The sequence below is a fragment of the Thermobia domestica genome, chromosome 2 (assembly GCF_964235325.1).
Source record: "Thermobia domestica chromosome 2, izTheDome1.hap1.1, whole genome shotgun sequence".
Taxonomy (NCBI): domain Eukaryota; kingdom Metazoa; phylum Arthropoda; class Insecta; order Zygentoma; family Lepismatidae; genus Thermobia; species Thermobia domestica.
The window spans coordinates 11,558,545-11,585,624 of record NC_137455.1 but is presented as its reverse complement, the minus strand read 5'-3'; the positions used below and the strand labels follow the sequence as shown (position 1 = coordinate 11,585,624).

Genomic DNA, 27,080 nt, shown 5'->3' with positions numbered 1-27,080 from the left:
TAGTTTGGCATACAAGTAGGGTGGGTCTTGCTGTGCATATATATAAAATGTTGTTAAGGAATTATTGCATGTTTGGTAACCACGACTTTTTATTGCAGGTGATGTTCTGCGCCGCCTCTAGAAGTCGCCTGTAGAAGAAATGGAGTCATTACGAGATGAACAATTTGCAGCTATACGGTTCTGCTATCGCCTGGGGAAAAGTGCAACAGAAACTCTAGGAATGTTGAGAGCAGCCTACAAAGATGACGCTCTGCCACGAAGTACCGTGTTCTGGTGGTTCAAAGAGTTTAAAGAGGGCCGAATGACAATCACGAAAGCTGGTGGACCAGGTGTATCAGCGTCAGCTGTTACTGAGGTGAACATTAAGAGCCTGCCTTACCAAAAATTATACAAAATTTACCATTTTTCTTTTGCTTGTTTATTCATCAGTTAAAGGAGATAATGAAATGTAAGTCACCACAATCATAGATAATGCTATTCTACAACAGAAAATATGAACCTGAAGAATGTTCAGTGTTGCCATCCATAGAAATTACAGTGTTACCAGAAAAACAATTTCCCTAAAATCTAAGTTAAGCCAGCGAGTAGAGGAACAAACTCAACTGCATTTGGTTATGTATCATATTGTTTTGGTTTCCTATGAACTACTTTTTAAATAATAGTTGTATTTAGTTTGTAATAAACAAAATAGTTTTAACATACAGTTATTAAAACTAAATAATAATGTTAATTAAAATGTAGTTCACAAGAAACCAAAACAACATGATACGTAATCAAATGCGGTTGAGTTCATTCCTCTACTCGCTGTCTTAACTTAGATTTTAGGGAAATTGTTTTTCTGGCAACACTGTAATTTCTATGGATTGCAACACTGTACATTCTTCAGGTTCATATTTTCTGTTGTAGAATAGCATTATCTATGATTGTGGTGACTTACATTTCATTATCTCCTTTCACTGATGAATAAACAAGCAAAAGAAAATGGTAAATTTCGTATTATTTTTAGTAAGGCAGGCTCTTAACACGGCAGCAGTCATTGTTAGAGAAGATCGCCGCATCAGTATCGACGATCTGGTAGCCGCACTACGCATATCTCATGGCAGTGCCTTCAAAATTTTGCATGACCACCTCCACATGAGCCGAATGTGTGCGCGATGGATTCCGCGACTCCTGACACCAGAGCAGAAGGCCGTTTGAGTGGAGACTTGCAGGGAGCTGTTGCAAAGGTTTGAGGATGGTGGAAACGCCTACCGCACCGTGCGACTTTTTTCTATTCCCTGCCCTAAAATCCAGACTGCGTGGACGCCGCTTCTCCGATAATTCCGAGGTTCTGAAGGCATGGGAGGCGGTTTTGAAGGACCTCTCAAAGAATGGCCTGCGACACGTGTTTGAGGACTGGAAGACTCGAATGAAAAAGTGCATTCAAATGGGCGGGGACTACTTTGAAAAGGATCATGTACCTGTTGCTGAGTAATAATAAATTGCCTAGAAAAAAAATCAGTCCAAGTCTTTCTTGACTAGCCCTCGTAGAATGCTGTAGACTAGACCCTCCGTATCGCTTTTATGAACCTATTTTATATATTTCATTTTTATTTTCAAAATTATAGGCCCATGTTGAGTTTACAAGTGTTGTTAAATATTGTTACGTGTTTTTTAATGGTTTTACTTCAAGAAATGCCACTTACTGTGTTTTTACAGGCTGAAAACAACATATGTCAATGTGAGTGCAAAAACACAATAAGTGCAAAATTACTAAAATCTATATGATCAACAGTTAAAAATCTGAATTTTTAACTGTACAACATACAATCGCAAACAGTATAATACCTGTCAAATCTGAAAACCCATTCCTAAGTCGCCACAAAGTTATTTGTCCTGATACAGATATTTTGCAGTTCGCAATGCAATAGAGAAGGGCATCATCGTGCAGTATGTTGAAAGGTCTGGACGCTAAAAGCCTTCTCATGAAAATCTGTGGAAATCAGTCATTTCATGCTCTGTCAAGTCTAGCCCGAGCTGTTGCTTCGAAACCATTTTCTTCCGATTTTGAAAGACTTATAAGTGACTACAACATATTGAAAATAGATAACAGACTCCCTTTGGCTCCCACTACTGTGAAAAATTACCTTCACGTTAATATAAATATGAGTCCGTTGGAAAATTTTAGCCCAACCCCTGCTGTTATGAAATGGGTGGCCAGAAAGGAAAGACGTTTTGAAGTTGGTAGGAAGTCAAAGGAACAGCCCTGGTATAACAAGGTATTTGCCTCATCAGAAAACAGACTGAGACAGCGTGATGATCACGGAAAAATGACAGTGAAATTCTTATGTAAGAAAAAGTGACTTTTTTCTTCCAATGTGACTATTTTTCTTACCGGTTTGTTTCCTGTATTTTATGGTTTAATACAATACAATTAAATATGTATCCTAATGTGCCTTTAATTTTGTTTGCTCTGGATGCCAAAATTTTCCTATAATAATAATAATAATAATAATAATAATAATAATAATAATAATAATAATAATAATATTTTTTCGTCGCAGGTAAACATGATGTACTGGACAGAACACTGGTTATATGTCAAAACAAATGCTGACTAAACTAGTTTTTCTATGTTATGTAAAATTTTTACCAGTGTGGAGCTGTGATTTCGTTGAATTTTAGGCCCTGCGATAGTAGAAGGTCAGATTTCCACTAGTGCACAACTAGCTTCAATTGGCTAATATAGAAAAATAGTAATTTCTTTTTCTTCTTGTTTTCAAAATGTATCTTCTTGTTCTGAAAAGCTCTACAACTTAATAGGGATCAGCAGCAAGGGCGCCGATCCTGGGGGGCCGGGCCCCCCAAAGCTCATGTGGGCCCCCAATTGTATTTGTGAATATACAATATTTGGCATAATTTGAGTTCAATTTGTCTTAAAATCTTCTTTTATATATATATATATATATATATATATATATATATATACCTTCTGCATCTGAATGGGAACCCCAAATTTACAGAGAAATCGGCGCCCTTACTCAGCAGTGAATACAGCTAGTACAGATTAAAAACATCGATTTAACAGTAGCAATAAACACTTTATAAGGACCTCATCACAATCCATCACAGGTCTGCTATTATTGGCAGGTCATTTGCCGTAGCTGAGAAGCTTCCATGCTCCACGGTCTTCCGCTAACGTCTTCGTCTTCACGTACGATTTCTCTGTTTTGATATCGTCTATTAATTGTAGTCTTCTTCATCCCCTCCATCTCTATCCTGCCACCATACCCTTTACACGTCCTTCGTGATACAGTTCCTTCTTAGCCAATTTCCCAAACAGTTTCTCATCCTCTTCTGAATATCTAAAATTGTTCTTTTCTCCCGCACTATTTCTAACACCCTCTCATTCGTTTTCCGTTCGACTCAACTAATTCTCTCCATTCTTCTTCACACCCACATTTCGAAAGCTTCCAGTCTTTTCCATCATTTTTGCGAAATATCCATGTTTCTGTCCCATACAGTACACAATACTCCTCATGAAACATTTTATGAGTCTTTTTCTCAACTTTTTATTCAAGGTCCCACAAAATAGTATTTTCCTCCTCCTGAAGGCTTCATTCACCATTTCTAGCCTTGCTTTTATTTCACCTTCACACCTCATCTTATTACTAATAATACTAGCCGGGTTTGGAAAAGTACTCACTTGTTCTAATTTCTCCCGTTGTTGACCAAAACTCATTTTAAAAATATTAAACCTGTTTGTTCGTGTGTCCGTCTGTCTTGGAAAACAAAAATTCTCTTGGACTACTTTATGAGTCACCATCACTTCCTGCCAGGATGTAGAGAGTCAAAAATTACGAATCGAATTCGTTGACGCAGGTGATATTAAAACCGAAAGTGACAGAAAGCAACCACTTCCGGTTTAACCGTCAATCACTATACAGCAAAAATAGTAATAGATAATAAGCGTTCCTTTTTTGCGAACTACCTCATGGCTAAGCGATTGGCGTACGCACCTGTTGTTGCGTGGTAAACCCAGATTCGATTCATGGCGGAAACTCATGTGATTCGGATCCCACGTTAAGCTGTAGGTCCACGTCTCATACACCCTCCCTGCTGAAAGGAATGTCAAATTGAAAATCAATCAAGAATTAAGTTCTTTTAGCAATCAAACATTCCAAAAATACACTCCATCTACTAAAACCAAAAGTGATAGAAATCTTCAACTACTTCCGGTTTCAACATTAAATGAGAAAATAGAACACCATACAAACCAAACTCCTTCCTGTGGTGTACATCGAGTCTGCGATTATTTTTTAAATGAGTCAATAGTTTAATGTTTAAACAATAAGATATGTTAATTTACAGCTGTACTGAAGGAAGCTTCGTGGGCAATGGCGTACGCAAAGTGGATTTTAACTCCACTCTTGTGAAAAAATATAAAAATACGTTACCATAGTAAGATATGTATGGGCAACCTGGAAATTTGAAGTCTTTACTTTCCCTTGGGGGAGCCAGAGATGGATCCAGGACGGACTTCTGGGAGGGACGGTGGGTTGTAATACTGCTACTTAGAGCTACTTTTAAGAGCTCCTAACTCTGGGATGGGTTTTATTTATATATATAAAATAAGAAAGTTTCCTCTTCTGGGGAGGAGGCAATCGCCCCGATCGCTTCCCCCTGGATCCGCCCCTGGGGAGAGCTGCTTTATACTTTTATAAGTTTTTTTCTTCGTAACTGCATCTAGATTAGTGCTGTTGAATTTTTGTGACATTTGCGGTTTTCGGTTTTTGAGAAAACCGATTTTCTGAAAACCGAAAACCGCAAATGCGGTTTTCAAAACCGAAACCGCAAAAGCGGTTTTCAAAACCGAAACCGCAAAAGCGGTTTTCAAAACCGACATTTCGGTTTTATGAAATTTCACTTTTTTCAAAAACCGGTTTTCGGTTTTTTCAAAAACCGATTTCGACAGCACTAATCTAGATATTCTATCCTTGGTCTTTCTCTTCCTTGGTTTTCCATCTGTCTTTGCCTCTACCATCACAGAGATCCAATCGGAGTGCCGAATGAGATGGCCAAGCATGCTGTTTCTCCTATTATCTTCATGAATTGTATTAATATATTTCCATAGTGGCACATTATAACTTCTGATTTCTTTGACAGTGTTTCGTGGTCCGGATATCTATAGAACCCTAATGAAAGACGAAATCGTTCTTAAGACTCTGAAGAAGTTTCAGGGCCCAAACGCAATTATTGCTCTATCCATTTGCGTGATCTCAGTGGTTTTACTTATTGTAATAACATGCTGCAACGTTTACGTTACGTAAGTATTTAAGATTAATTTGGACAGATTGAAGTTAGAGTGGTGTAAGTCGCTTTTCCAAGTAGAAAGACTGACATAAATACCAGGTCAAGATAAGTCAATTTGTTGACAGAAAACACAATCAGAGATTCATTAAACACTCAACAGAAGGCATTGGAACTTTTAGTGATAAAAAAAAAGTGGGAGTAGTTGTTTTGCTGGCCAATTTATTGCAGTACGTTTTGCGTTAATTTCTGGAAAGCAAAGGAAATATTACTTGCACCACCGTTATTTTAACATGTCCAATTTATAGTAGATGTTTTGTAAATAGCTTTTAGTGTTATAGTAAGGTATTTAATGATCAACTGTATATTAGTAACAATATCATTTCATTTCGTAAACGTATTACCTATGTATAGAGTAGAAGGGGGAATTGGGTGGATGGGTAATTGGGCGGAAAACTTTTTAAACATTTATATTTTCAATTTCAGTATATTTTTATGGAATTTAATTTCACCCAAATTTTGGTTGGGTAGATGTTTATCAGAAAAAAAAAGCTCAGATGAATTTTGAGAGGATGTAATAATGACAAAAGAAACCAAAAACTGATTTGATTGAGAAATTACATATTTGAAACCGAGTTTCAAGTTTGTGTGGGTTTTGGTTTGAATCACAATAAATCGCTCATCTATTAATGTTTTGATCCTGATTTTTTTTTACTGCTTCTTAAAAATATCATAAGGATGTTGCTGTGAAGAGCAACAATCTTGAATCCTCACTGTGAGGCAGTTAAAATTTTGTTAAAATTTGTACCTCCCAATTGCCCCCACGGGGTAATTGTGCGCATAATGTGGGGATAAATGGGCGGAAAGCATTAAAGGGAGCGGATCCACTACGTAGTTTGTATCAGTGTCAAGAGAGGTCACCAGCGTAGGTCGTTTCTAGCGTCCGTAGTGAACTCAGTTGGTTCTTGCTTCTCAAAGTGTTTCCATCTCAACATACCAAATGGTTTCGTTTCGTTTCGTTTCATTAAAGTACAGGGTAAATCACCCTGAAATTGGAACAGGCCAGTTTTTTTTTTTTTTTTTTTTTTTTTTTTTTTTTTTTTTTTGCACTTTGTAGATTTTTTCAGATTTATTAACATCGGCGTTATCTACTTTTCCCCCTGTCTTTCGTCGATGACATTTCCAAGTGGCGTCTGTTTATTTTTTTTTTAATTTATTGTAAAAAATTCGCTTTTAAGTGAAAGGCTTTCATGATATTGAAGTTTTCTGCTCGATTCTAGGCAATAGGTTAAGGAATATGTTTTGTTGCACATATTTTATGTTGATCGCTTCGTTAAGCCCTAAAGAATGTGCATTTATGTCATACTGTTAAAAATTGTACATTTGTCGCATGCTTACAACGGTGCCAGGAACGTAGCTAGGAGAGGACATGGGGGCCCACGGACCCCCTAAAAGTTGGCTTAGCCCTCCAAATATTTATTTAAAGTTATTTATATGGAGCCCATTTGCTAATATGGCTTCCCAAAATCAGAACTCTAACTACGTTCCTGAACGGTATCAAAAATTAGAATTTCTAATGTACACTCATGTCTAAAATTATTGTCGCATATCTATAAATATGTTGTTCTAGGAATAAAATTTGATAACAAATCCGTCCAGTATTTCTTACAATGTTAGTATGGGTAAATTTCAAATGACATGTGGCAAATTTCATGTCAAAAGAGCAGTAAATAGGAACAGTAAAACGAAAATAAAATTGCCTTGTCCATTTAGCAACATTTTATTTTACTCATTATAATCCTCATATTTATAATTCTTTTCCTATGAAATTTACCACAAACATACATTTCCCGATTATACACATAGTATCAGTATTTAAAGCAACCTGCAAAATCATTATCAAATTATATTCTTAGAAGAAAACAATTATAGATATGCGACAATAATTTTGGACATGAGTGTACATAGACCGCCTTTGCTTGGCACAAGGATATAAAGCAGTTCTAGAGATGTTAATTCGATACTATTCAAGGTAACAGTCTACTAGAGATTAATTTGATTTTAAGGTCTTCTACTTGGTCTAGTATCTAGCACACTTGCCTTCGGAGCTCGCTATCCAGGGTTCAATTCCGGTAAGAGATAGGGTACAGTAGAACAAAAAAATGTTCAGATACCGCTAAAGGCAGTAGATCTCCTGCAGCCACCATAGAATAAGAGTAAAGCGTTAAAATAAAAAAAATACTGATTTTCTTGATTTTTAATTTAAAAAAGATTATCCCAACTGGTCACTAACTGCCTTGTAGAATCTTATGCCTTAGGCGAGCAGAGTTGTCTTCAACATTGGGAGGCGGGCAGATTTGAGGTTTATTCTGAGTGGACATTAATTTCATCTCACTTTCCTTTCTGGCGACCGGACACAAATAATCAAATTTCTCCCCCCAAAACACATTTCAAATCGGATTATTGGGGACAATCCCCCCAGTTCCAAGATAGGAGGGGACATGTCCCCTTCACCCCCCGGGATTTGCGCCAGTGTATGTATGGAGCAATGCAAACCAAAATTACTAATTCGAATCTTATCATTTAATCTACTATGACATTAGTGTTAATTGCATGGAAAACAAAATAATATACATACATACAATATGTAACAGTTTTCAACAAAAATTAAAACTAATATAGTTTGCAATGTACCGCAGCATCAATTCTCATCGAAACGAAAATAATATGTTTACGACATCTATTTAAAACGGCACTGATCTAAACATGTTTAGGCATAGGCCTATTTTTTCTAAATTTTGTACCGTCCTCCACACCTCCGTCCTGCTAGGAGTAAGATTGTAATTCCTGGAATAAACTAGACGATGGAACATGACAGCTATTGTCACGGTCGAGATGTAAGAATGTAAAAATAGTTCGTGCCGGCAGGGTCAGAAACAAGAGAATGTCATTTTTTCCCCCACCTGTTGGGAAGGAGAACGAGGTGTTTGGAATCTTGGCTAAGATAATTGCCGCTAGTCTAAATTGTGAATCAGCTAGTACAAAAAATGTACTGAAAAAGGAAAAGGTATTGTGCTTATAAAATTTCATCCCTTCACTTCAGCTGTTGCTTTTGGCAATGAGATAATATCGAGTTCGCAGAAGGAAGTCTGCAAATGGGAACAGCTCTTCAATCTTCTCTTCCGTGGTCAATAACCCCCCCCCCATTTGCAGTGACCTTCACAAAAGACTATTTCTGCTTCAGAAGAAAAATAATATTGCTTGCTTTGTCCATTCATCTGTGAAAGCTTTCAGGAATGTTTCGGAGCTCATTTGGGTGTTTCATATGAACATATTTCGCGAAAAATTCACACAGCCAGGAGTGGAAGCGGAAACTATTGAAAGCCCTGTTGTTGGCGGGAGGTGTTCCCTATCTCCACAGAATGTATACTAACAAAAATTATATTACTTGTGCTCATAAAAGTATGCCAAGTTGAACTTTTGATTTTATGTTTAGCGTCCCTTTGAGCAGCGAGGCTACATGAGACGTAGATATACAACTCCTGAAATCCGAAGATTATCGTTCAATGCACTCCCATCGGGAATCGAACACGGGATCCCGTTCACGTCGCGCATAATAGCCATTAGACCAGCAGGGAGGGTCACCCCAAATAGAACATGGATAGCAAACAAAACAATTCATTTCCCATCTTCACAATCATTAGTAGGGTGAAATAACAACTTACAAACATTATTTTAAAAAGAATGTGATTAGTTGAATATATAGATATATTCGTCGGCTTCACCCCTAGATCTCCCAGTTTGCTCGGTTTACGGCCTCTCAGTTCATGAACCTAGAACCATATTTAAGTTCATTTGGGGCTTCGTCCTCAGCCTCCCTTATCCCTTTTGCTCGGCCAACGGCCTTGCATCCGATAAACTTGCAAGCACACCGAATTTCATTTCAGATCCGGAAATTCGCTCCGTGTACGGCCTCGCATCTTACTTACTTACTCTGTCAATTATTACTTACCGGTTCCAGATCTTGTTCAATCTTGTTGAATAGTTTGAAGCTCATACATGGGATATCCATAATACTGAGGAATTCCTCTAGATGAGAATACCCACTTCCAATGGAAACTGCCCCAAACAGCCCCAGTATTGATTACAGATCTTTTAGACTGTTGTTCCTCCTCCGTAGAGTGACATACTTCGCGTTTGCACACGCGGCACTTGAAATAGAGGTAAGACACTACTCCTGAACGTCTCTCTCTATGAAAATCCATTTTTCCTAAAACACATATCTTTCTGTGGTTTTCTTGGAGCTTTATGGACCACTTGAGAATGTGTCCCAAATTTACAATTCGATAGCCATTTGGAAAGTCATTGCGACTAACAATCTCTGTTTCGAGCTCCACTACAAGAGATGGTAGAGACTCAGTGTCAGAGCTGAAATGACATAAAATAATAATAATAATAATAATAATAATAATAATAATAATAATAATAATAATAATAATAATAATAATAATAATAATAATAATAATAATTTGTAGAAATGAAAATGAAATTTATAGAAATTTAGTGCTTATATGTTGAACGATATGGCTTATATGAATAGGGTGAATAAATGAAGGACAGATGGTCAAAAATTACTTTTTTCCTGTATGTAGGACTAGAAATGTGTTTATCTTTTTAAAAATTCGAATTAGATTTTCTTCTCTATGACTATTAAATTATCTCCTATTGTCACTCGAAAATTAAACCAGAAAAGTAACTTATATATGAAGTTCAAATGTGAAACTGGTTTTGTTCTTTCGTTTGCAATTTAGATAGATTAAAACAGTGCAATTTTAGACTCGGTTTCATGACTTTTTGGGGAATAACCAAGAGTAGAAAATCATGTGGAGTAAAAGTCACGACGAAAAAAAAAAAAAAAAAAAACACGTTGAGGGCAAAAATCACGCTGCCGGAATCTTTGATGTAAACAAACAACTGAATGTTGTTGTAGGAGGCTGAGTCCCCTTCAGGTGTGAGTTGACCAAGTATTTCTAAAAATTATTTAGTAGGAATAATCTGTAAATTAAGCGTGATTTTTTAAAAAAGCTTTCCACTAATAAATTGCGTATAGATATAATTACTTTTTCCTCTAAACCTTCAGTTACAATGAACATTTTAGCAGGTGATTTTCCTCGAAGTGTACATTTTTTAGCAGTAAACCATTATAAAATGTATGATAGAATGAGTCGAGTAAAGTACATTTCTTCAAGTCTGAAATATTAATAGTCCTAAAGTAAAATAATCGTTTAATCCTTATTGTAATTCTATATGTTGTCAGTTAAATTAATTCCTAATTTTTATTTTAGTTGTATATTATAACAAGTATTTGTAAAGCATCTAACTCAGGTGAATTCTAAACAGTATCAAAGAAGATTGGAAGTGTATTAGGGTATATACATTATTGAACCAATAAAAGTAAACACTTAATAAATAAGGTAGAATACATTTCCTAAAATACCTACATATACAAACACATAATATTCAGACATAAGATGCAATATATATATATATATCGCTGGTCTAGTGGCTAGCACGTGCGCTTCGCTTCAAGGGGTCCTGGGTTCGAGTCCCGAGAGGAGAGCATAGAACGATTATGGTTCGGATTCCATGTTAACCAGTAGGTCCATGTTTCATATAGCCTCGCTGCTGACAAGGGACGCTAAACTAATATATATTTATGATCAGAGAGAAAAGTGAAATTTGCCATTGCTTCATAAAAAAGTAATTTAAACAAGAATACTTATGATATCTACTGATCCTAATTTCGATTTTTGCAAATTTGTCAAGATCAACGGGTTATCAGTGATCGATTTGGAGGGAATACGGAGAACGTCGTTCTCCATTTACCAGAAAATCGAATATCTGTTCCCCTACTTTATTTCGTTCTGGGACGCGTTACCCCGGAATCTTAGATAATAATTTTGTTATTCAATCTATTAGAGCATTTTATATTAATACATAGTGTTCCCCAACTTCCAAATCGACTACTACAGGTCGTAAGATATGCAAAGATCCTAAAAATAGTGATTTTTTAAAATGTGGCATATTGTTCCAAGCCCTTCATATATAACATTGCGCATAATAGTATTATTATATGTATCGCTGTATAAAATTAAACACGCAAATGTTTCACGTAATTGTATTTTTAAAAAAAATAATACACCTAGCAATATTATAATAATCCACTAAAAATTAGTGAAACATGTTAAGGGTACAGGGAAAGAACAGGGCTAAGTACATTTTTTTCTTCGATTTTGAGATTGCACCCAACCGTAAAAGTATGCGTTGCACACGATGTTTTAGACTACCCAAAATGGTAAAAAAAATTTTTGATCATTCCTCTGTAAATTGGATGTTAAAAGCAGCTATATACGTAAACAACACGCTCAGTCAGACTACAAAAATAGTTTTGGTATAAAATCAATAAAACTGGATTTACAATGTTCTTTCCCTGTATACATTTAGATAGAATGATAAACAATTTTATAAAAGAATAATTTTATGTTGGTTCAAAGTAATTAATAATTAGGATGGAAAGTAAAATAAATATCACCTTTCTTTATCATCTGATTCATCCCTTGCAATTGGAACCTCCATAGAACTTCCACTTGTTTCTTCCAAAGATACACAAACAGAAGTGTCACACTTGGAGCTATCTTCTATTTCACGCCTTTTTATCCAAGATAAACGAATAGCCTTAGAAATCTTATTTCTCTTCCTACTTCTGGAAGGACATCGCCGCGTTCGACCCATTTCTAAAACACTAGCTGAATAAAACTGTGCGTTGGTAACTCTGTCAAGACTTATCCAGACTGCAAGAAGTTCCGAAAAAAAACGTCGCCTGAAGTGGGAGGCGCCACCTCACAAACCAAGAGGGTGGCATTTTACATATTACGAAATTATTTCATGTCTTTTTTTGAAATGCATATGTCTATATCCAACACTGTGGTACCAATCAAAAGATAAATATATAGGGATTTGCCTGATATGCAATATATAGGTATAAATAAAGTATTTTCCACAAAAATAGTGCTCAAAACTGAAAGTTTGCTCCTCATACGGAATTCAGTAGTATCAGCAATGCACTTTTCCATTTTCAATTGATAATAATTTAACATCTGTCACGATATTGACGCGTATTATTATTTTATGTCAATGAGAAATGTGTAAAGAATCATATACTTTTTTAAAAAAATGTTTCTGACAATTGATTACAGAGAAAGACACGTAATAAATATGCATAATTAATAATTAATTATGCAGTAATTAATTATCTAATTTTGTATAAAATCACTTTTAATCATACATATAGTCAATGTAATTGTGTTTTCATGCAGACAGAACATGAGTAATGCATTAATATTAGTAAATCTCAAAATGGCAAATGTCCCCTTAAGTGAACATATTTCGGTTAGAATTCATTTAAATGTTGTGCTATCTTTGTCTTTTGTGGTGTACACTTTTGTGAAAATGAAATGAAATGAAATCTTTGAGTTTTACGTCCCACGGTTATGCCGGTTAGGCTAAAGGAGACGGTGATGATGAGTAATGAATGAAATGGTGGAATGAAGAAAGTGGGAGGAAACGGGAGAACCCCGAGAAAACCCACACACACGGTGTTTGTCCACCACAAAGTTCACTTGGCGGGGGCGGGGATCGAACCCGGGACCCCAAGCACCAGAGGTGAACGCTCTACCACTGAGCCACCGCGGCCCCCTGTACACTTTTGTGTTAGTGCATTGTGCTTATTAAGCTATCTTATTCAACTTAGGCTTCCAGTGGCCGTTGCATATGCCGATAGTGCTGATGCTGTAAATAGGAGCTGTTTATCAATCCAGAGTTCCAATACATGTTCTATAAGGACATCAACGAATTTACGAAGGATCAACCTTGCTCTTATATATTAAAAAAGCCGACGGAACAATTCTCACTGACACATATAGCATCTTGAATAGATGAGAACATTTCTTAACACACAGCCAAAAACTAATGTTCGTGGAGAAAGTGAAATACACACTGCATAGTCGTATATTCCAGAGCCTAACCAAACAGAAGTAGAAATCACTATAGAATAATTCATAAAACACAAATCTCCGGGTGTAGACGAAATTCCGGCTGAGTTAATTTTAACTGGAGGCGAAAAAATTTTGAACAAGGTATACAAAATCATTCTTCTTATCTGGAACAAGGAGGAATTGCCACAAGAGTGGAAAGAATCAATCATTGTTTCAATTCGCAAGAAAGCTGTCAAAACAGATTGTAATAATTCATTTCTCTTCTGTCAACATCCTATAAAATCCTCTCAAACATTCTATTAGCAAGATTGACCCCATACGCAAATGAAATTATTGGAGACTACCAGTGCGGATTTAGAAGAAATCGATCAACTATCGACCAGATATTTACCATTCGACAAATATGGGAAAAGAAATGGGAATGCAATACATCGATACATCAATTATTTATTGATTTTTAGAAAGGCCTACGACTCGATTAGGAGAGAAACATTGTACATCATTCTTACAGAATTTGGAATACCGAGAAAGCTATTTAGATTAACTAAGATATGTTTAAATGAATTCCAAAGTAAAGTCCAAGCTGGAAAATTCTTATCCACGAGCTTTCACGTTGAGAATGGCCTGAAACAAGGAGATGCGTTGTCGTCATTATTACTCAACTTTTCTCTGGAGTACACTATAAAAAAAATCAAGGACAGAAACTAGGGCCTAGAGTTCAATGGTATTCACCAGGTTATTGCGTATGCTGATGATGTAAATATTGTAAAGTACGGTACCCAAAATCCTTTTCGTTTTTTTTTTTTTTTTTCGTTTGGCACATAGAATCCTGCTCAAAATTTCGAGGCAGGGGAATGTAAAGTACCCAAAATCCTTACATGTTTTTTTTTTTTAATTTATGTTGTTTATTATAAAACAAGGAAGTGATATTCAAACTGCTTAGAAAAAATAAAAACAGATAACGTCGGCGTCACACCACAATTATAGGAAGTTTTCATATACGGAAATAACTATGTAACAGATTTCAAAGGAGACCTGAGGTAAGCTCTACGCCACAACCAGGAAGAACCTGAATCCCGGAAAGGGGTTGTGCTGGTTGAGGACGGAGAGTGAACTCGGGAGTTGTAATTAAGATCGGATAGTGGAAGGACATCGTTTGGAGTTGAACAGAGCTTAACTACCTGTGAGTACTGCATCCATTTACGATGTTGGATAATCATAATGGCTAAGTTTCTGTGCCATTACAATGTATTAGATTTTTATAGTTAAAACCATTTCGAGTCCTAATAGCTTGTGGTGTGATGTCGAAAATATCCAAAAGAAATTGATTATTTCATTTCTTATCCTAAGATGATTAGTTAAATTCATCCTTGAGTTGTCTAAATACACGGTGTTACAAATTTCAGATGAGCTACGCTCTGCCCCCAAGGATAAAAAGTTTCTAAGATACTAAATCATTCCAGTTAGAGATTTGTAGCACACGTTAATATAATAGGAGATTATAGGAAAAGAATAGAAAGAAATGCATATGTGTTATTAAACGCGTGCAGGAACTTGGGTTTGGAAGTAATTGTAGGGAAAACTAAATATATGGAAGTTCCCGGGATCGTAATACTACAAATTATTGATGTGTTAAAATATCAAATAATACTTTCTACAAAGTCGATATTTTCACATACCTAGGATCAATATTAACAGACGAAAACAATTTTCACGAAGAAATTAAATGTCGACTGAAAGCAAAGAATTCGTGTTATTATTCAGTTCAAAATCTTTTGTTGTCAATTCTGTCGAGGATTGAAACTTAAAAAATATGAAACGCTGTATGGTTCCAAACCATAGTCGCTTATTCTGGGGACGGAATATTCGGACCCAAGAGAAACGGAAATGAGAAATGGCGAAAAATTCATAACGAGGAACTGCATAATTTATACTGTTTACCAAACATTGTTAGAGTTATCAAGTCTAGGAGGCTCAAGTGGGCAGGTCATGTAGCCAGAATGGAAGAAAGTAGGAACGCTTTCAAAATTTGAACTGGAAATCCAATCGGAAAACGACCATTAGGAAGACCTAGGCGCAGATGGGAGGACAATATTAAGAGGGATCTTGCAGGAATAGGAATGCAAAGTAGAAACTGAATCCAGTTGACTAAGGACAGAAGTCAATGGAGAGTTTTTGTGAACATGGCATTGAACCTCTGGGTTCTATGGGTTATAGAGTTATAATAATAATAATAATAATAATAATAATAATAATAATAATAATAATAATAATAATAATAATAATAATAATAATAATAATAATAATAATAACAATCTTCTAGAATGTATCCAACATGTTAATCTTTATATACTTTGGAGTTTGTTTAATCTGAATTCCAACAAGTCAATAATTATGTAATAGTATCTTTTTAAAAATATTCAGGAATATAATACATGATTAGATAAATAAAATAGTCTCCTTGTGGATAACTGTTCAAAATATGTTCGCCTCATTGAATTTTGAAACGAATCTCTATAAATTCAGATTTTTAATTAATGACGGTAGCATATGTGAATAAATGAGAACTCAAAATCCCATTTAATCATGCAGTTTATTGTGACTCTGTACAATTTGTCGCCTGTCTCAAGGAGACTTATACCCAAAATGATCTCTTGACATTCTCCTCAGACGTGTCCTGATGACAGAGCTGAGCTTTCTACTGAAAACCTCTCCAAAGTGGAGAAGGAATATTGAGGTAAAATAAGTACTTACAAGAGGAACATTTCAGGCTTCATAGCAGTAGATGACGTTCCCAAGAGAGGCGATTACCAAGTCGATGTTTATTTCGGTAGAAAACTAAATCTATGATTTCTGAATCCAGAATGATCATTTGCTTTAGAAGTTTGACTTTTATACGCACCATCATCCTTGTATATCCAACTATTTTTGTTTTACGGGAATTTTTGATATTGTATTTTTGACTTTTGTAAGTCAAGATAATAATTTCTGAAACTATTATTATTAAACTGAAAGATGAAACATTGATTGATGCTGTTTTTTTTTATTTGTTCAGTTTTTTTGAAGTTATTTTTCACCTCACAATGCAACTAGATGTTTTGATATTCTTATCTTTCCTTGCAGAAGCACACATCGATGTCACTTGGATGTTATTTTCCAATGGGAAAATTTGCTTTCTATTTCACACAAAATCTTGACCGTAGGTTGCTCTCACTTTTGGCTGGTTCGATTATTGTATGCAAATACTTGTATATTGAAAATACGATTTTAACTGTTCTATTTCAATAGAAAAAACACTTATGCATTATTTGTGATCGTTGTTTAATTATATGATAGTAAAAGCAGACTAATCTTGATCCACCTGCGAAATTTTCTGGGGACGCCTCTGGTAATAAACTCTTTCTTAATATTTGATTACTAATGCATCCAGACATTTTAAAAGCGCCCTTCTGTTTAGAAGGACTGGAAACCCTGATGGATTTCGATTCAAGTTCATTACTCTAGCGTCTTAGACCACTTCACTATATCTTACCAGTAAGTCACTGACCAACCGTGAACCGTTAAAACAAATATGTGTAACTTTTTCTATCTAGATTCAACATAACTCCAGTAACGCAACTATACGCTAGTTGTCTCCCGGGGCAAGAACTCACCTTAGCGCCCCTCCGACCAGCCTAATCAAAGCGGTCCCCCAAATATTTGCCTAATTTTGCGCCCGGGGCATAACTGTTCAAAGTATTATATTTAATCCAATTATACTTTCATCCTAACCCTACTTATTTAATTTTTCAGACGTCAAGAAGAGGACGCAGCTGGTATGTTACGCCTTCTCTGGATCTATGGCTATCTAACGGATGAATCTGAAAGTGAAGAGGAGCAAGAAGATGCTGATAGAAAGAAGAAAACTAGAATTAAGCTAAAATCTTTAATGAAAAACAAAAAGCTTTCCAAAAAAGACAGTCAATAATTATTTTATAATAGTTATTTTTTTTAATTAATACCGATATACAGTATATGTATGTAGTTTTTGTAATAAACTTAATTAAAATATTGCTATTTCTTAGTTTTTTCACATTCGAATTTAAATAATAAACCTGAATAATCTATACTTATCACAAGTGTCTTTATGATTGACTAAAATCATTAAATTCAATCGAACTTCCTGCCGAATTTCTCAATTTAAGTTGCTATGGAAGTCAAATTCTATTATACAAAAATATTGAAGCAAAAAATACGTTTTTTTTTTTTTTGGTGAAATACACAGACATTCATGTAGGAAACCAAAGGAAAATGCATTGCTGAATAACGTATTTAAAAGATCTATTATTCGAATTTAACAGCACCAATACTTATGGATGTGAAAGAAGCATCTTTGGAGCATCACACCTTGTGAACCATAGCAACGCCAAATGTGCCCTCCTTTCCTTTTGGATTCCTTTTCCCACCTGTTCATCACTATCTCCGCCAGCTTATGTTTTTCAGCAGGTATGTCGATGATTGCTTCGGGATATGGAAAGGTACTCGGAGGCAACTTACTAAATTTGTGAAGAAAATAGATCAAGGGCATAGAACTGAAATTGGAAATAGAAGAGAATGGACCCATTGTGTTTCAACATATAAAAATAAGTAGGCAGGGTGACAATTTGGTCACAGTATGGTTCCGCGTATCAGGTTCCGTTCTGTCATAATAGGAGCGATGCTGATCGATCAACAAAGAGAAATTCCATAGAAAATATGAAGGAGAGGATCATGTGGATTAGTAGTGACAAAAGGAAGGCAGAGGAAGCCGTAGAGAAATTTCACAACCAATTGAACACCAACGGGTATGATAAAAAAAATCTAAGGATGGAAAGGATAAGAAGAAAGAACCAGAATAGTAAGAAGAAGGAATATAGGAAAGAAGAAGATGGGAAGAAAAGAAGTCATGGTGGGGAATAGAAAGTATAGGGGAAGATACTGAGATAATCAAGAGAGCTCTAAAGAAAATAGAGAACGTTTCAACGTACAGGAAAGGGAGTAGGAGACTATTGGATGTGTCACGCATGAAGAAAAAGAAGAAAGAAGATAAGGAGAAAAGCCGAGAGGAGTGGTTTATAAGATAAGGTACAGTGATTGCAAGAGTTGTTATATTGGTGAAACGGGGAAAAAACTAAAAGAACGGTTAAAACACCAAGATGATGTAAGATTAGAAAGAGAAAGAAATGCCATTTTTAAACACGTGAGGGGCACGGGGCATAATATTAATTGATGAGAGATTGAAGTGTTAGCACGGGAACGAAGGATGTTAATAAGAAAGTGGAAGGAAACCAGGTTCATTGAAAAAGACAGAAGCTGTGTTATGAATTGCAATACAAGCCTTAAAATTGACGATCAGTGGGACAAGCTATTGGAAAGTCTTAATTTGTAACTTAGTTTTCCACTGGACCAGGGAGGGAAGTGGATCTGCGGTGTTTAGTTTCATTTTTGGCAACTTTTGTTAAGATTGGCTCAATCTGTTTTGATCAGCCAGGGGTGCCCACAAGGGGGGGCTATGACGCAAACTGCGTCATTGAAATATTTGGGGGGGTTAAAAATCTATATAAATATGCTTGAGGGTGTGTAAAAATTAATCGAAAAGATTTTATTTTTCATGGAAGAACACCTACGGATAGACAATTGAGGGGGGGCGTCATGGACATGAGGGGGGGGGCACCACTGGATCAGCCAAATAACGTTCAGACTTATTTTCTGGGATTCTGTTACATTTAGATGCAACTCTCTCTCTTGTTTTCAGTTTCACATCATTTTTCAATAATTAAATTTTACAAATAACAAGTCGCGTTGTTCATGTACAAAGTAGGGCTACGCTAAAGCCGCGTTTCTCAAACTTTTTTTTAAAATTTTCTATGGGAGGAACTTCATATCTTTTTAGATAGCCCAGATATTACTGCTTTCCCTTCACAGAAAATGTTCCAAGTTACGCCACTGTGCTTCAATCTCGTTTTTTTTCTTTTTTTTAATTTGACGCCCTTAGATCCCGGCGTAAATAAGGCCTTGACCGTGCTTCACGAGTCACCGTTCTACAATAAAATCAGAAGTCAGAAGGAGAAGATATAAAGCAGAATACTCATTTGGTCAAGCTCTTGGAATAATTGCGGAGCGTAACGAAACACCAAGTGGCGAAAAGCATTGAAATTTCAATTATAATTACTATGTATACTATTACAATCTAATACAAAAAGTTTGCGTTGCGTTGATTTAAAAGAAACGTTACAAAATGAACCAATTCTAGCTTTCAATCGAAGCGCCTCATTCCTGTAATGATATTCGTAAAATTTGCTGATCGCAACGCAACAGTGCAAAACAAATAGTGCATCTAATATACCTGCTATGCACACTTTCGCAAACTTTTACAGAAATCTATACAGAATGAGGGTACAAAAAGAGGTAGAGTGACAGGCGGGCTAAGTTATAGCAAGAATGTATGTACTATCTATCATAAGTGTTTTTAAAATAAAATTGTTTCATATTCTCGCTGCTGGTTTCAGATTTTACCAAGTGATTTAGCTGTAAGGTTCCGGTATATTGTAGGTTTATAATGTAAAACGAATCACTGTTGTCACTTCACAGTACTATCATTAGTAACTTTACCACGTAAGTTGATGATGTGGTTTATTGATTGACGAACTGGCAAACTGTGGTTTTTGCGGTTACATGGTGTAGAGTAACAGCAGTCTCCATACATACTCACTTAACGTTTGAATAATATGCTTAAACAAAAATGTAAAAATAAATATATAACATACATGTTTACATTAGTACAAGACACTTATTTATTATGTGTTACTTTTGTTTAATCTAGTGTAACGTCTGAAATCTTAAACGTGCCTTTGAATATGAGGAAGAGACTTAGAGAGGATGAATGAACTTTATGTTCGCTTACTATGAACACTTTTTATCTTTAACATATGATTGGCTAAGAGCGAGCTTATTTAAATTTCTAGTTGGCGAGGTGGTGTGTTTAAATTATTACTGTTGTGGAAGATGGCACAAAATATTAATCCACTACGAGTAGAGCAACCTGAATCTTCAAAGAAAGGTGAAGAAGGGCAGCATATTTCTAAAGATAACCACGCTGTAACAAAACGGTGAGTTACAAAAAATATTTTTAACGTAGTAGGAAAGGAGCATACGTTGTGCCCTACCCAGCGTGTTAATCAAGTTTTTGAGAACGATTCAACTACTTCCTGTGATAAATTCAATGCATCAATTTATCAAAGTTACATGCCAAGCCACTAATGTTTCTGACAAATATAGTATGTTAAGCATTTGAGACAGACTTGTAACTTTGATAAACATTAAATATGATGGCCTTGTACTCAGTAGTGGAATAGTTTTAAATGCCTTAAGGGCAAAAGTAAAGTTTGTACGGTCTGCAACAAAAAGTCAATTTGTATATACAGTTTGTAGTACGGATTAAGGGTAACTTTTACAATACACGCTCCAGCTGCGCATCGATAAGTGGGCCGCTTTAAAAGAGTATAGTAGAGAGGGTAGTGTAAAGTAAGATAGGGATAAGCAGGGTAGGGGGTAGGAACGGGTTAGTTTGTTAAGGAAGTTCTAATCCATTTTCATAAAATTGTGTAATTTCTTGTTTCTGAGTGGGTATACCAGCTGGAGCGGGCTTGAGTTAACCCTAGATTAATAATATGGGTACCAATATTTACAATATTCAAGAGTGAAATTAATGAACCAATTGGTATAGATTAAGAACATAGGACCGCTCTTTTGAACATTTGCGGGCAACCTCTGGTAATTGGGATAAGTATTACCTAAGGAATTATATATACAAGAGCCTCATCTGGGCAGGGTTCTAGAACACAGGTCCCTCTTCCCGTCTAATTGTAATAAAGACAGAAAACGTGCCCTGTGGGGCTCTAACCCGCCTTCACTTGCTAACGCTCGCTCGGCAATACTATGTGATTTAAATATTAAACTTTGGTTCAGAAAGGAACTAATCTACGTGGAGGGGGACCTGTGTTCTAAAACCTTCCCTCTGATCTGTTAGTAGTAACGTGCTAAGTGGAGGAGAGTGGGTCCACAAATAGGAATCCTAACTTAAACCTTAATATTTTGAATCTACTCTGCGGCACGAACACTTTGATATATTGAAAAAACGGGATGGCATTTAGTAACTTCCCCAAATCCATCGACAGCTCCGAAGCCCGTACTCTGACTTATAGTGAGCCATTGTAAACGATCTCGTTCATGTGTATACCACCGTCAATGATTCACCTGCTTCGTACGGAAGCTATCGCTCGGCCCCCCTGCTGCGTTCCTCTCTGACTCAGCGTTCGTGCTTTTTTAGTGGCCACCTAGCACAATTTGGTTCGTGTTTTATGCAGTGTAGTTTTTATGCCATTCGCCCACACTGTATTTATACTCATGACTACATCACATTTACAATGACGAACCGTACTCACTACCTAGTGATTTGGGGACGAAATTAAGTAACGCCCACTTCTGTCGTTATCATAGAAATATTTGCAAGAATCGAGATTGAACTATTCATTTCATGAACTATTCATTTAAAGCATCCAGGACTATCATTTAAAGAAAAAAGTCAAGGGATCGTTTTACGGAGAAAATGAAAACGTACAACCTAAAACGTGGGAAAAAAAGAAAAAGAAAGAAAGATATGGTAATTCTAAACGTAAAAAGAACCTAATAAATGAGATAGTATATCAGAATATACAGATACGTACGCTCAACTACTACTTCATAGTGGAGTTCTGATAGATCTGTTCCAAGTGTTAATAGCGTAATTCACCCAAGCCACACTTAACATCGTAGAAGAAATTATACAATATAACACTAAGGTAGCCAACATTGGAAAATGAAATAGCCGGCACCCTTCATCAAACTAGCAGTAATATCTCCGGCCCTACCGATCAAATACCTACCAGTTGAGAGCCATAGAAATGACAGAAAATTATTGGGTGGGACGTGTGCCAACCGTTCTCCCCTCTGATTTCGTTGTATGCCGGTGCTACACCGCCCAGTCTGCTGCCTAATCAGCCACACGCTTTTTCACTCTTAAAATTGGTGCTCAGCTATTTATAGAAGAAATGCATAATGCCTCTTATGCTTTACAGTATAAATAAATAAGAAAGGTACTTACCTATTACAGATCACTTGTGATAGTTGAATTGTATAGCAGAAGTAACCAAATTCTTATATCAGTTCTTCTAGAAGTTCAAATTCAATAATAGACTACAACAAATGCATGATTGTACTGGGAATCAAATCCACGTTTCCATCTTAGTGCCAGTGCATTTACTGCGCTACGCACACTGCTCTGTCATTGACAACTTTACGATGACATAAATCTCTGAAGAAAGAAAAAAAGTCCATAAGGGGTAGCTTGCTTACGGGATGAGATTTTCGACAATTTTCTTAAACTATTCAGACGATATTATGTTTCTCTTCGCGCGTAATTAAAAAAAAAATATTTTGTTAATATTTCAGAAATAACTAAAGAGTAACGTGATGTAATTTTCGAAATCGGAGCGAGAAAGCTTTAGCCGTGGTCTGTATCTTTTACTGTATATTGTCAGTGTATTAACAAACCTGCATCATTTACCGTTGTTCATGATTTCATTCTAAAACTGCAAGACATTTGGTGGTAGTCTACTCAAGATTGACTCACAGAGATATAAATGCAGTTTTTTGTTTTTTTCTTCCTGTTCGAAGCATTTTCTTTTATGAAGTTCCATGTATCTAACAAATGGCGATCGGATTCATGACATTACGAATTGCATATGCAAGAAAACGCAAGATAAAGGATCATGTTTATTATTCCACTTCTTTCTAGTCAACTCTCAGCAGGGTTATTGTAAGATTTGGTTATAAATCCACAATTGGAAACAGCCTTTGATGTTCTGCTATTTCGCGGGGTGGGGTAGCCTGTATATTTCCAACGTTTTTCTGGAATTGAAGTGATAAGGTGTAAGGGAGAAGGAAAAAATGTTCCGTAGCGTTGTGTAAGTAATGAGCTTGTTCGTAGTATTCGAATGGGGAAACTACGATAAGTCAAACTAATATATGCATTGTAAATAGTTATTGTTTAGTTAAACCTACCTGTTACTGCGTCCTGCTATAATTTTCTAAACAATCTTCAAATGACAGCAATCTAATTTGTCAAAGCACTTTTTGTTCCACGTAACTTATTAAATGTTAACATTCATAATATTCAACATATTAATAGTCAACGTACTCTTCATTCATCGTTGATTAAAACATTCTGCTTAAGTAAAATTTACTGCAGCAAGTGTAAAATGTATTCGAAAGTTGTACTCCTCGTGAGTAGATTTTAGCTTTAAGTTACGTAATACAGAAAATCATACTCCACTTAGTTTTTGAAGAATCAGGAATCTAAACTGTGTGTCAGTTCTTGAAACTTCTAATATTGGAAAGTTTTCTTCTGAGAAAATGTGTAAATACAGCAAAGGTCTTTGTGCTAGACTGCTTGCTCGTAGTTGCTCATGAAGGCATGTTCGTCTCGGTCATAGTTGAATTATCATTTGTTGTGACTTTTTCCTAAAGCACAAAAAATATATTTTATTGCTTGAGGGCAATATATTAATTAAAATTATATTTTTGTTGCAGGTTACAGAAAGAACTTTTAGTGCTGATGGTAAGTAAACTTTAAGCATAAACTCTATTTTTTTACTTCTCAACGTATAATAATAATAATAATAATAATATACTTTGCTTTCTTCAAGGAAAATCTAAATGAGATGTTACATTTTAATTTAAAACATAGTTACCGAAATTTTGTGGAATCCTTAACACATTTAAATAACTGAAAAAGTGGAGAATAAAACCAATCAGTTATGGCGGTCGCAGTATAACCACTGTACGAAATGAAATGAAATCTTTAAGTTTTACATCCTACGTTTATGCCGACTGGGTTAAAGTAGACGGTAATGATTCGAAATGAATGAATGGTGGAAAGAAGAAAGTGGGAAGAAACGGGAGAACCCCGAGAAAACCCACACACACGGTGTTTGCCCACCACAAAGCTCACTTGGCGCGAGCTGGGATCAAACCGAAGATCCCATGCACCAGATGTGAACGCTCTACTATTGAGCCACCGCGGCCCCCACGACCGTACTAAGATCATAATCCAACCCTCTTTTAAATTATTAATGCTATAGCTGGAAAGATACGAGAAAATTTTGAACAAAGATAAAAAGTTTTCTACAATTGCTAGAGAGTTATATACAAGGGTCATTTAACTCGAACTGGCAACATTCCTATGATTGGAGTGTCATGTGGGCAGGAGACAAATGATGAACGTAGTGTGTTTCGTGGATGTGTATGAGTCAGTTCAATGTTGCTGCTGTCCCATATTATGGTGTATGTGGCGAGTAGACATTGTTAAAATGATTGTTGTGTGAAATACCGCCCTAACGCAATGTTCACGCGTGCAGAACAGTGTGTGTCAAATTCCAGGTGGCACAAGGGCGAAATGCTAGGACGATTCAGAGGATTAGTAGAGGCCTGTTGTGAAGCTGCTCTACCGTATCGGACAGTGGCGAGATGAGTTTCAACATTTCAGGCGGGCCGACAGTCAATAAACAAAACGCACGGTGTGGAGGGCATATGCGAATGACTACGGACGAAATTCATCTGCAAGACTACGGGCACTGCTTGACGGTGATCGGCGCAGGAGCTGAACATTCCTTCCGGATCAGTGTTCCACATGCTACCACAAGATCTTGGCATGCGGAAAATTGCAGCCAGATGAGTACCCCATGCTCTGATCGAGATTCAACAGTGGCGTAGGTGGGGATGTGGGCGCTTACACCGTCAACGTTACAATGAGGAAGGTGATGACTTCTTGCACCGCATTATTGCAAGTGACGAAACGTGGAAAAGATCCTACGAGCCTGAATTGAAACGTCAGTCGAGTGAATGGCGCCACCCAGATTCTCCACGACTGAAAAAGCTTAGGCAAGAGCCAGCAAACGTGAAGATGATGATGATAAATGTCATACGACCACGAAAGCATTATCCTATCACATCAAGTTCCACCGGGCGTTACCGTCAATGCTGCATACTATGCTTCATACCTGTCATCATTTGCGACCAGCATTGCGGCGCAGACGTCCACATCTTCTGGAGTCTGGACCAATTCTCCTACTTAATGCCAGATGCCATACAGCCAATCCAGTACAGACTTACGACGATGGGGTTGGGAGGTACTGGAGCACCCGTCATATTCACCGGATATGATACACTGCGATCTTGATGTTTTCCCAAAAATGAAAGAATCTCTCAGGAGCAAACGTTTCAGACACATTCTCAGAATTGTTCGTGCCTTAGGGCGCATTGTCAACACTCACTCACAAAGTGGGGCTTTGACAGGTATTCAACGGTTACCAGACATCTGGCGATGGGTTCAACAGGCTGGCGGAGACTACATCGAAGGACATTTTATTATTATTATTATTTAAGATCACTGCTGTACTGGTTGTAATCATGGCGGATACATGAGTGACATAATGGAGCAAGCTGTCATTACCACGTTGGAATGTATTTTTTGAAAGTTTGCGAATACAATATGGAACAATCGCAAGCGGAATAATGGTAGAATAAGAAATTAGCATTTATAAAATTAGGCGTTTTTCTACTGTTACTATTGGATTTGCTTTGAAGCTTTCAATATTTATTGTTAATGGTGATTTTTAATCCACTATTGATCACTGTAAAGATGGTTACCGAAAATTAGTCTCAAAATACGAAACTTTGGCAAAATATTGTCCGAATAATTTTCCTAATATCTACCAAATTATTCCTCCTGCAGCATTAATACTTCTACCAATTCAAAGCTTGCATAATTTTAAGTACAATAATGTAAGATTTCTGTTCCAATTACAGCCATTAAGCAGAGTAGTAGGAAATGGTTTCATACGTCTTATGGCGTTGACGTGTATTACTTTGAAAACTTATTGCATTGGTATAAATCTTGAATTACAGATCTACAGATTATGAATTGTTTGAATTGCGTATGCTGTTCATACTGCAATTGCAAGTGGAGCATATGTACGTATTTTAGCAAATGCACTTATCTCCCAGTAAGTAATTGGGCATCCAGCATCCCATGACGGGACGTTATTGGACTCGTGCAGCTAACTGTATTTTGAGACCAAATCGTGTTTGACATTTTTCGTGAACAAAATAACCAGTTGTAAGGAAAATGGTGCATCGTACAGAGCTGTCGGCCTTCGATAATTGCTAAGATATGCAAGTTATTTGGGTGTTTAAGTAACAGGTGGAAAAATATCGTAAGAATGCTGGTCGTATCAAGAGACCAATGATTCTGATTCACTTCCACAGTCTGCTCAGCGATCCGAGAGCTAGTTCTAATATAAGTGCTTTTTTTAAATACTTGAAAAATGAAATTAAATTTTTGAGTTTTACGTCCCACGGTTATGCCGGTTAGGCTAAAGGAGACGGTGGTGATGAGAGATGAATGAAATGGTGGAATGAAGAAAGTGGGAGGAGACGGGAGAACCCGAGAAAACCGACGCACACTGTGTTTGTCCACCTCAAAGTTTACTTGGCGGGAGCAGGGTTTGAACCCGAGACCCCTAGCACCAGAGGTGAACCCTCTACCACTGAGCCACCGCGGCCCTTTTTAAATACTTGAATACCTTAATTCCTGTTGCGTTTCAGCGATGATTTTGTTAG

At 36.5% G+C, this 27,080-nt stretch overlaps 2 protein-coding genes across 3 annotated transcripts in view; both read left to right on the top strand.

Moving 5' to 3' along the window:
- Positions 1-17,378, top strand: part of LOC145679651 (uncharacterized) — a 104,875-nt gene extending 87,497 nt beyond the window's left edge. The window contains exons 11-12 of one of the 2 annotated variants that reach the window (XM_081750227.1): positions 5,146-5,305; positions 17,136-17,378. In XM_081750227.1, the coding sequence (XP_081606353.1) occupies positions 5,146-5,305; positions 17,136-17,310 (335 nt within the window). In that variant the 3' untranslated portion in view covers positions 17,311-17,378. The remainder of the gene's footprint in view (positions 1-5,145; positions 5,306-17,135) is intronic. The other variant, XM_081750228.1, reaches the window with a different exon arrangement.
- Positions 17,379-20,127: 2,749 nt separating this feature from the next.
- vih (ubiquitin conjugating enzyme vih) overlaps positions 20,128-27,080 on the top strand; it is a 33,577-nt gene continuing 26,624 nt past the window's right edge. Inside the window, exons 1-2 of the mRNA XM_081738514.1 lie at positions 20,128-20,470; positions 23,991-24,018. Coding sequence (XP_081594640.1) covers positions 20,367-20,470; positions 23,991-24,018 — 132 coding nt within the window. The 5' untranslated portion in view covers positions 20,128-20,366. The remainder of the gene's footprint in view (positions 20,471-23,990; positions 24,019-27,080) is intronic.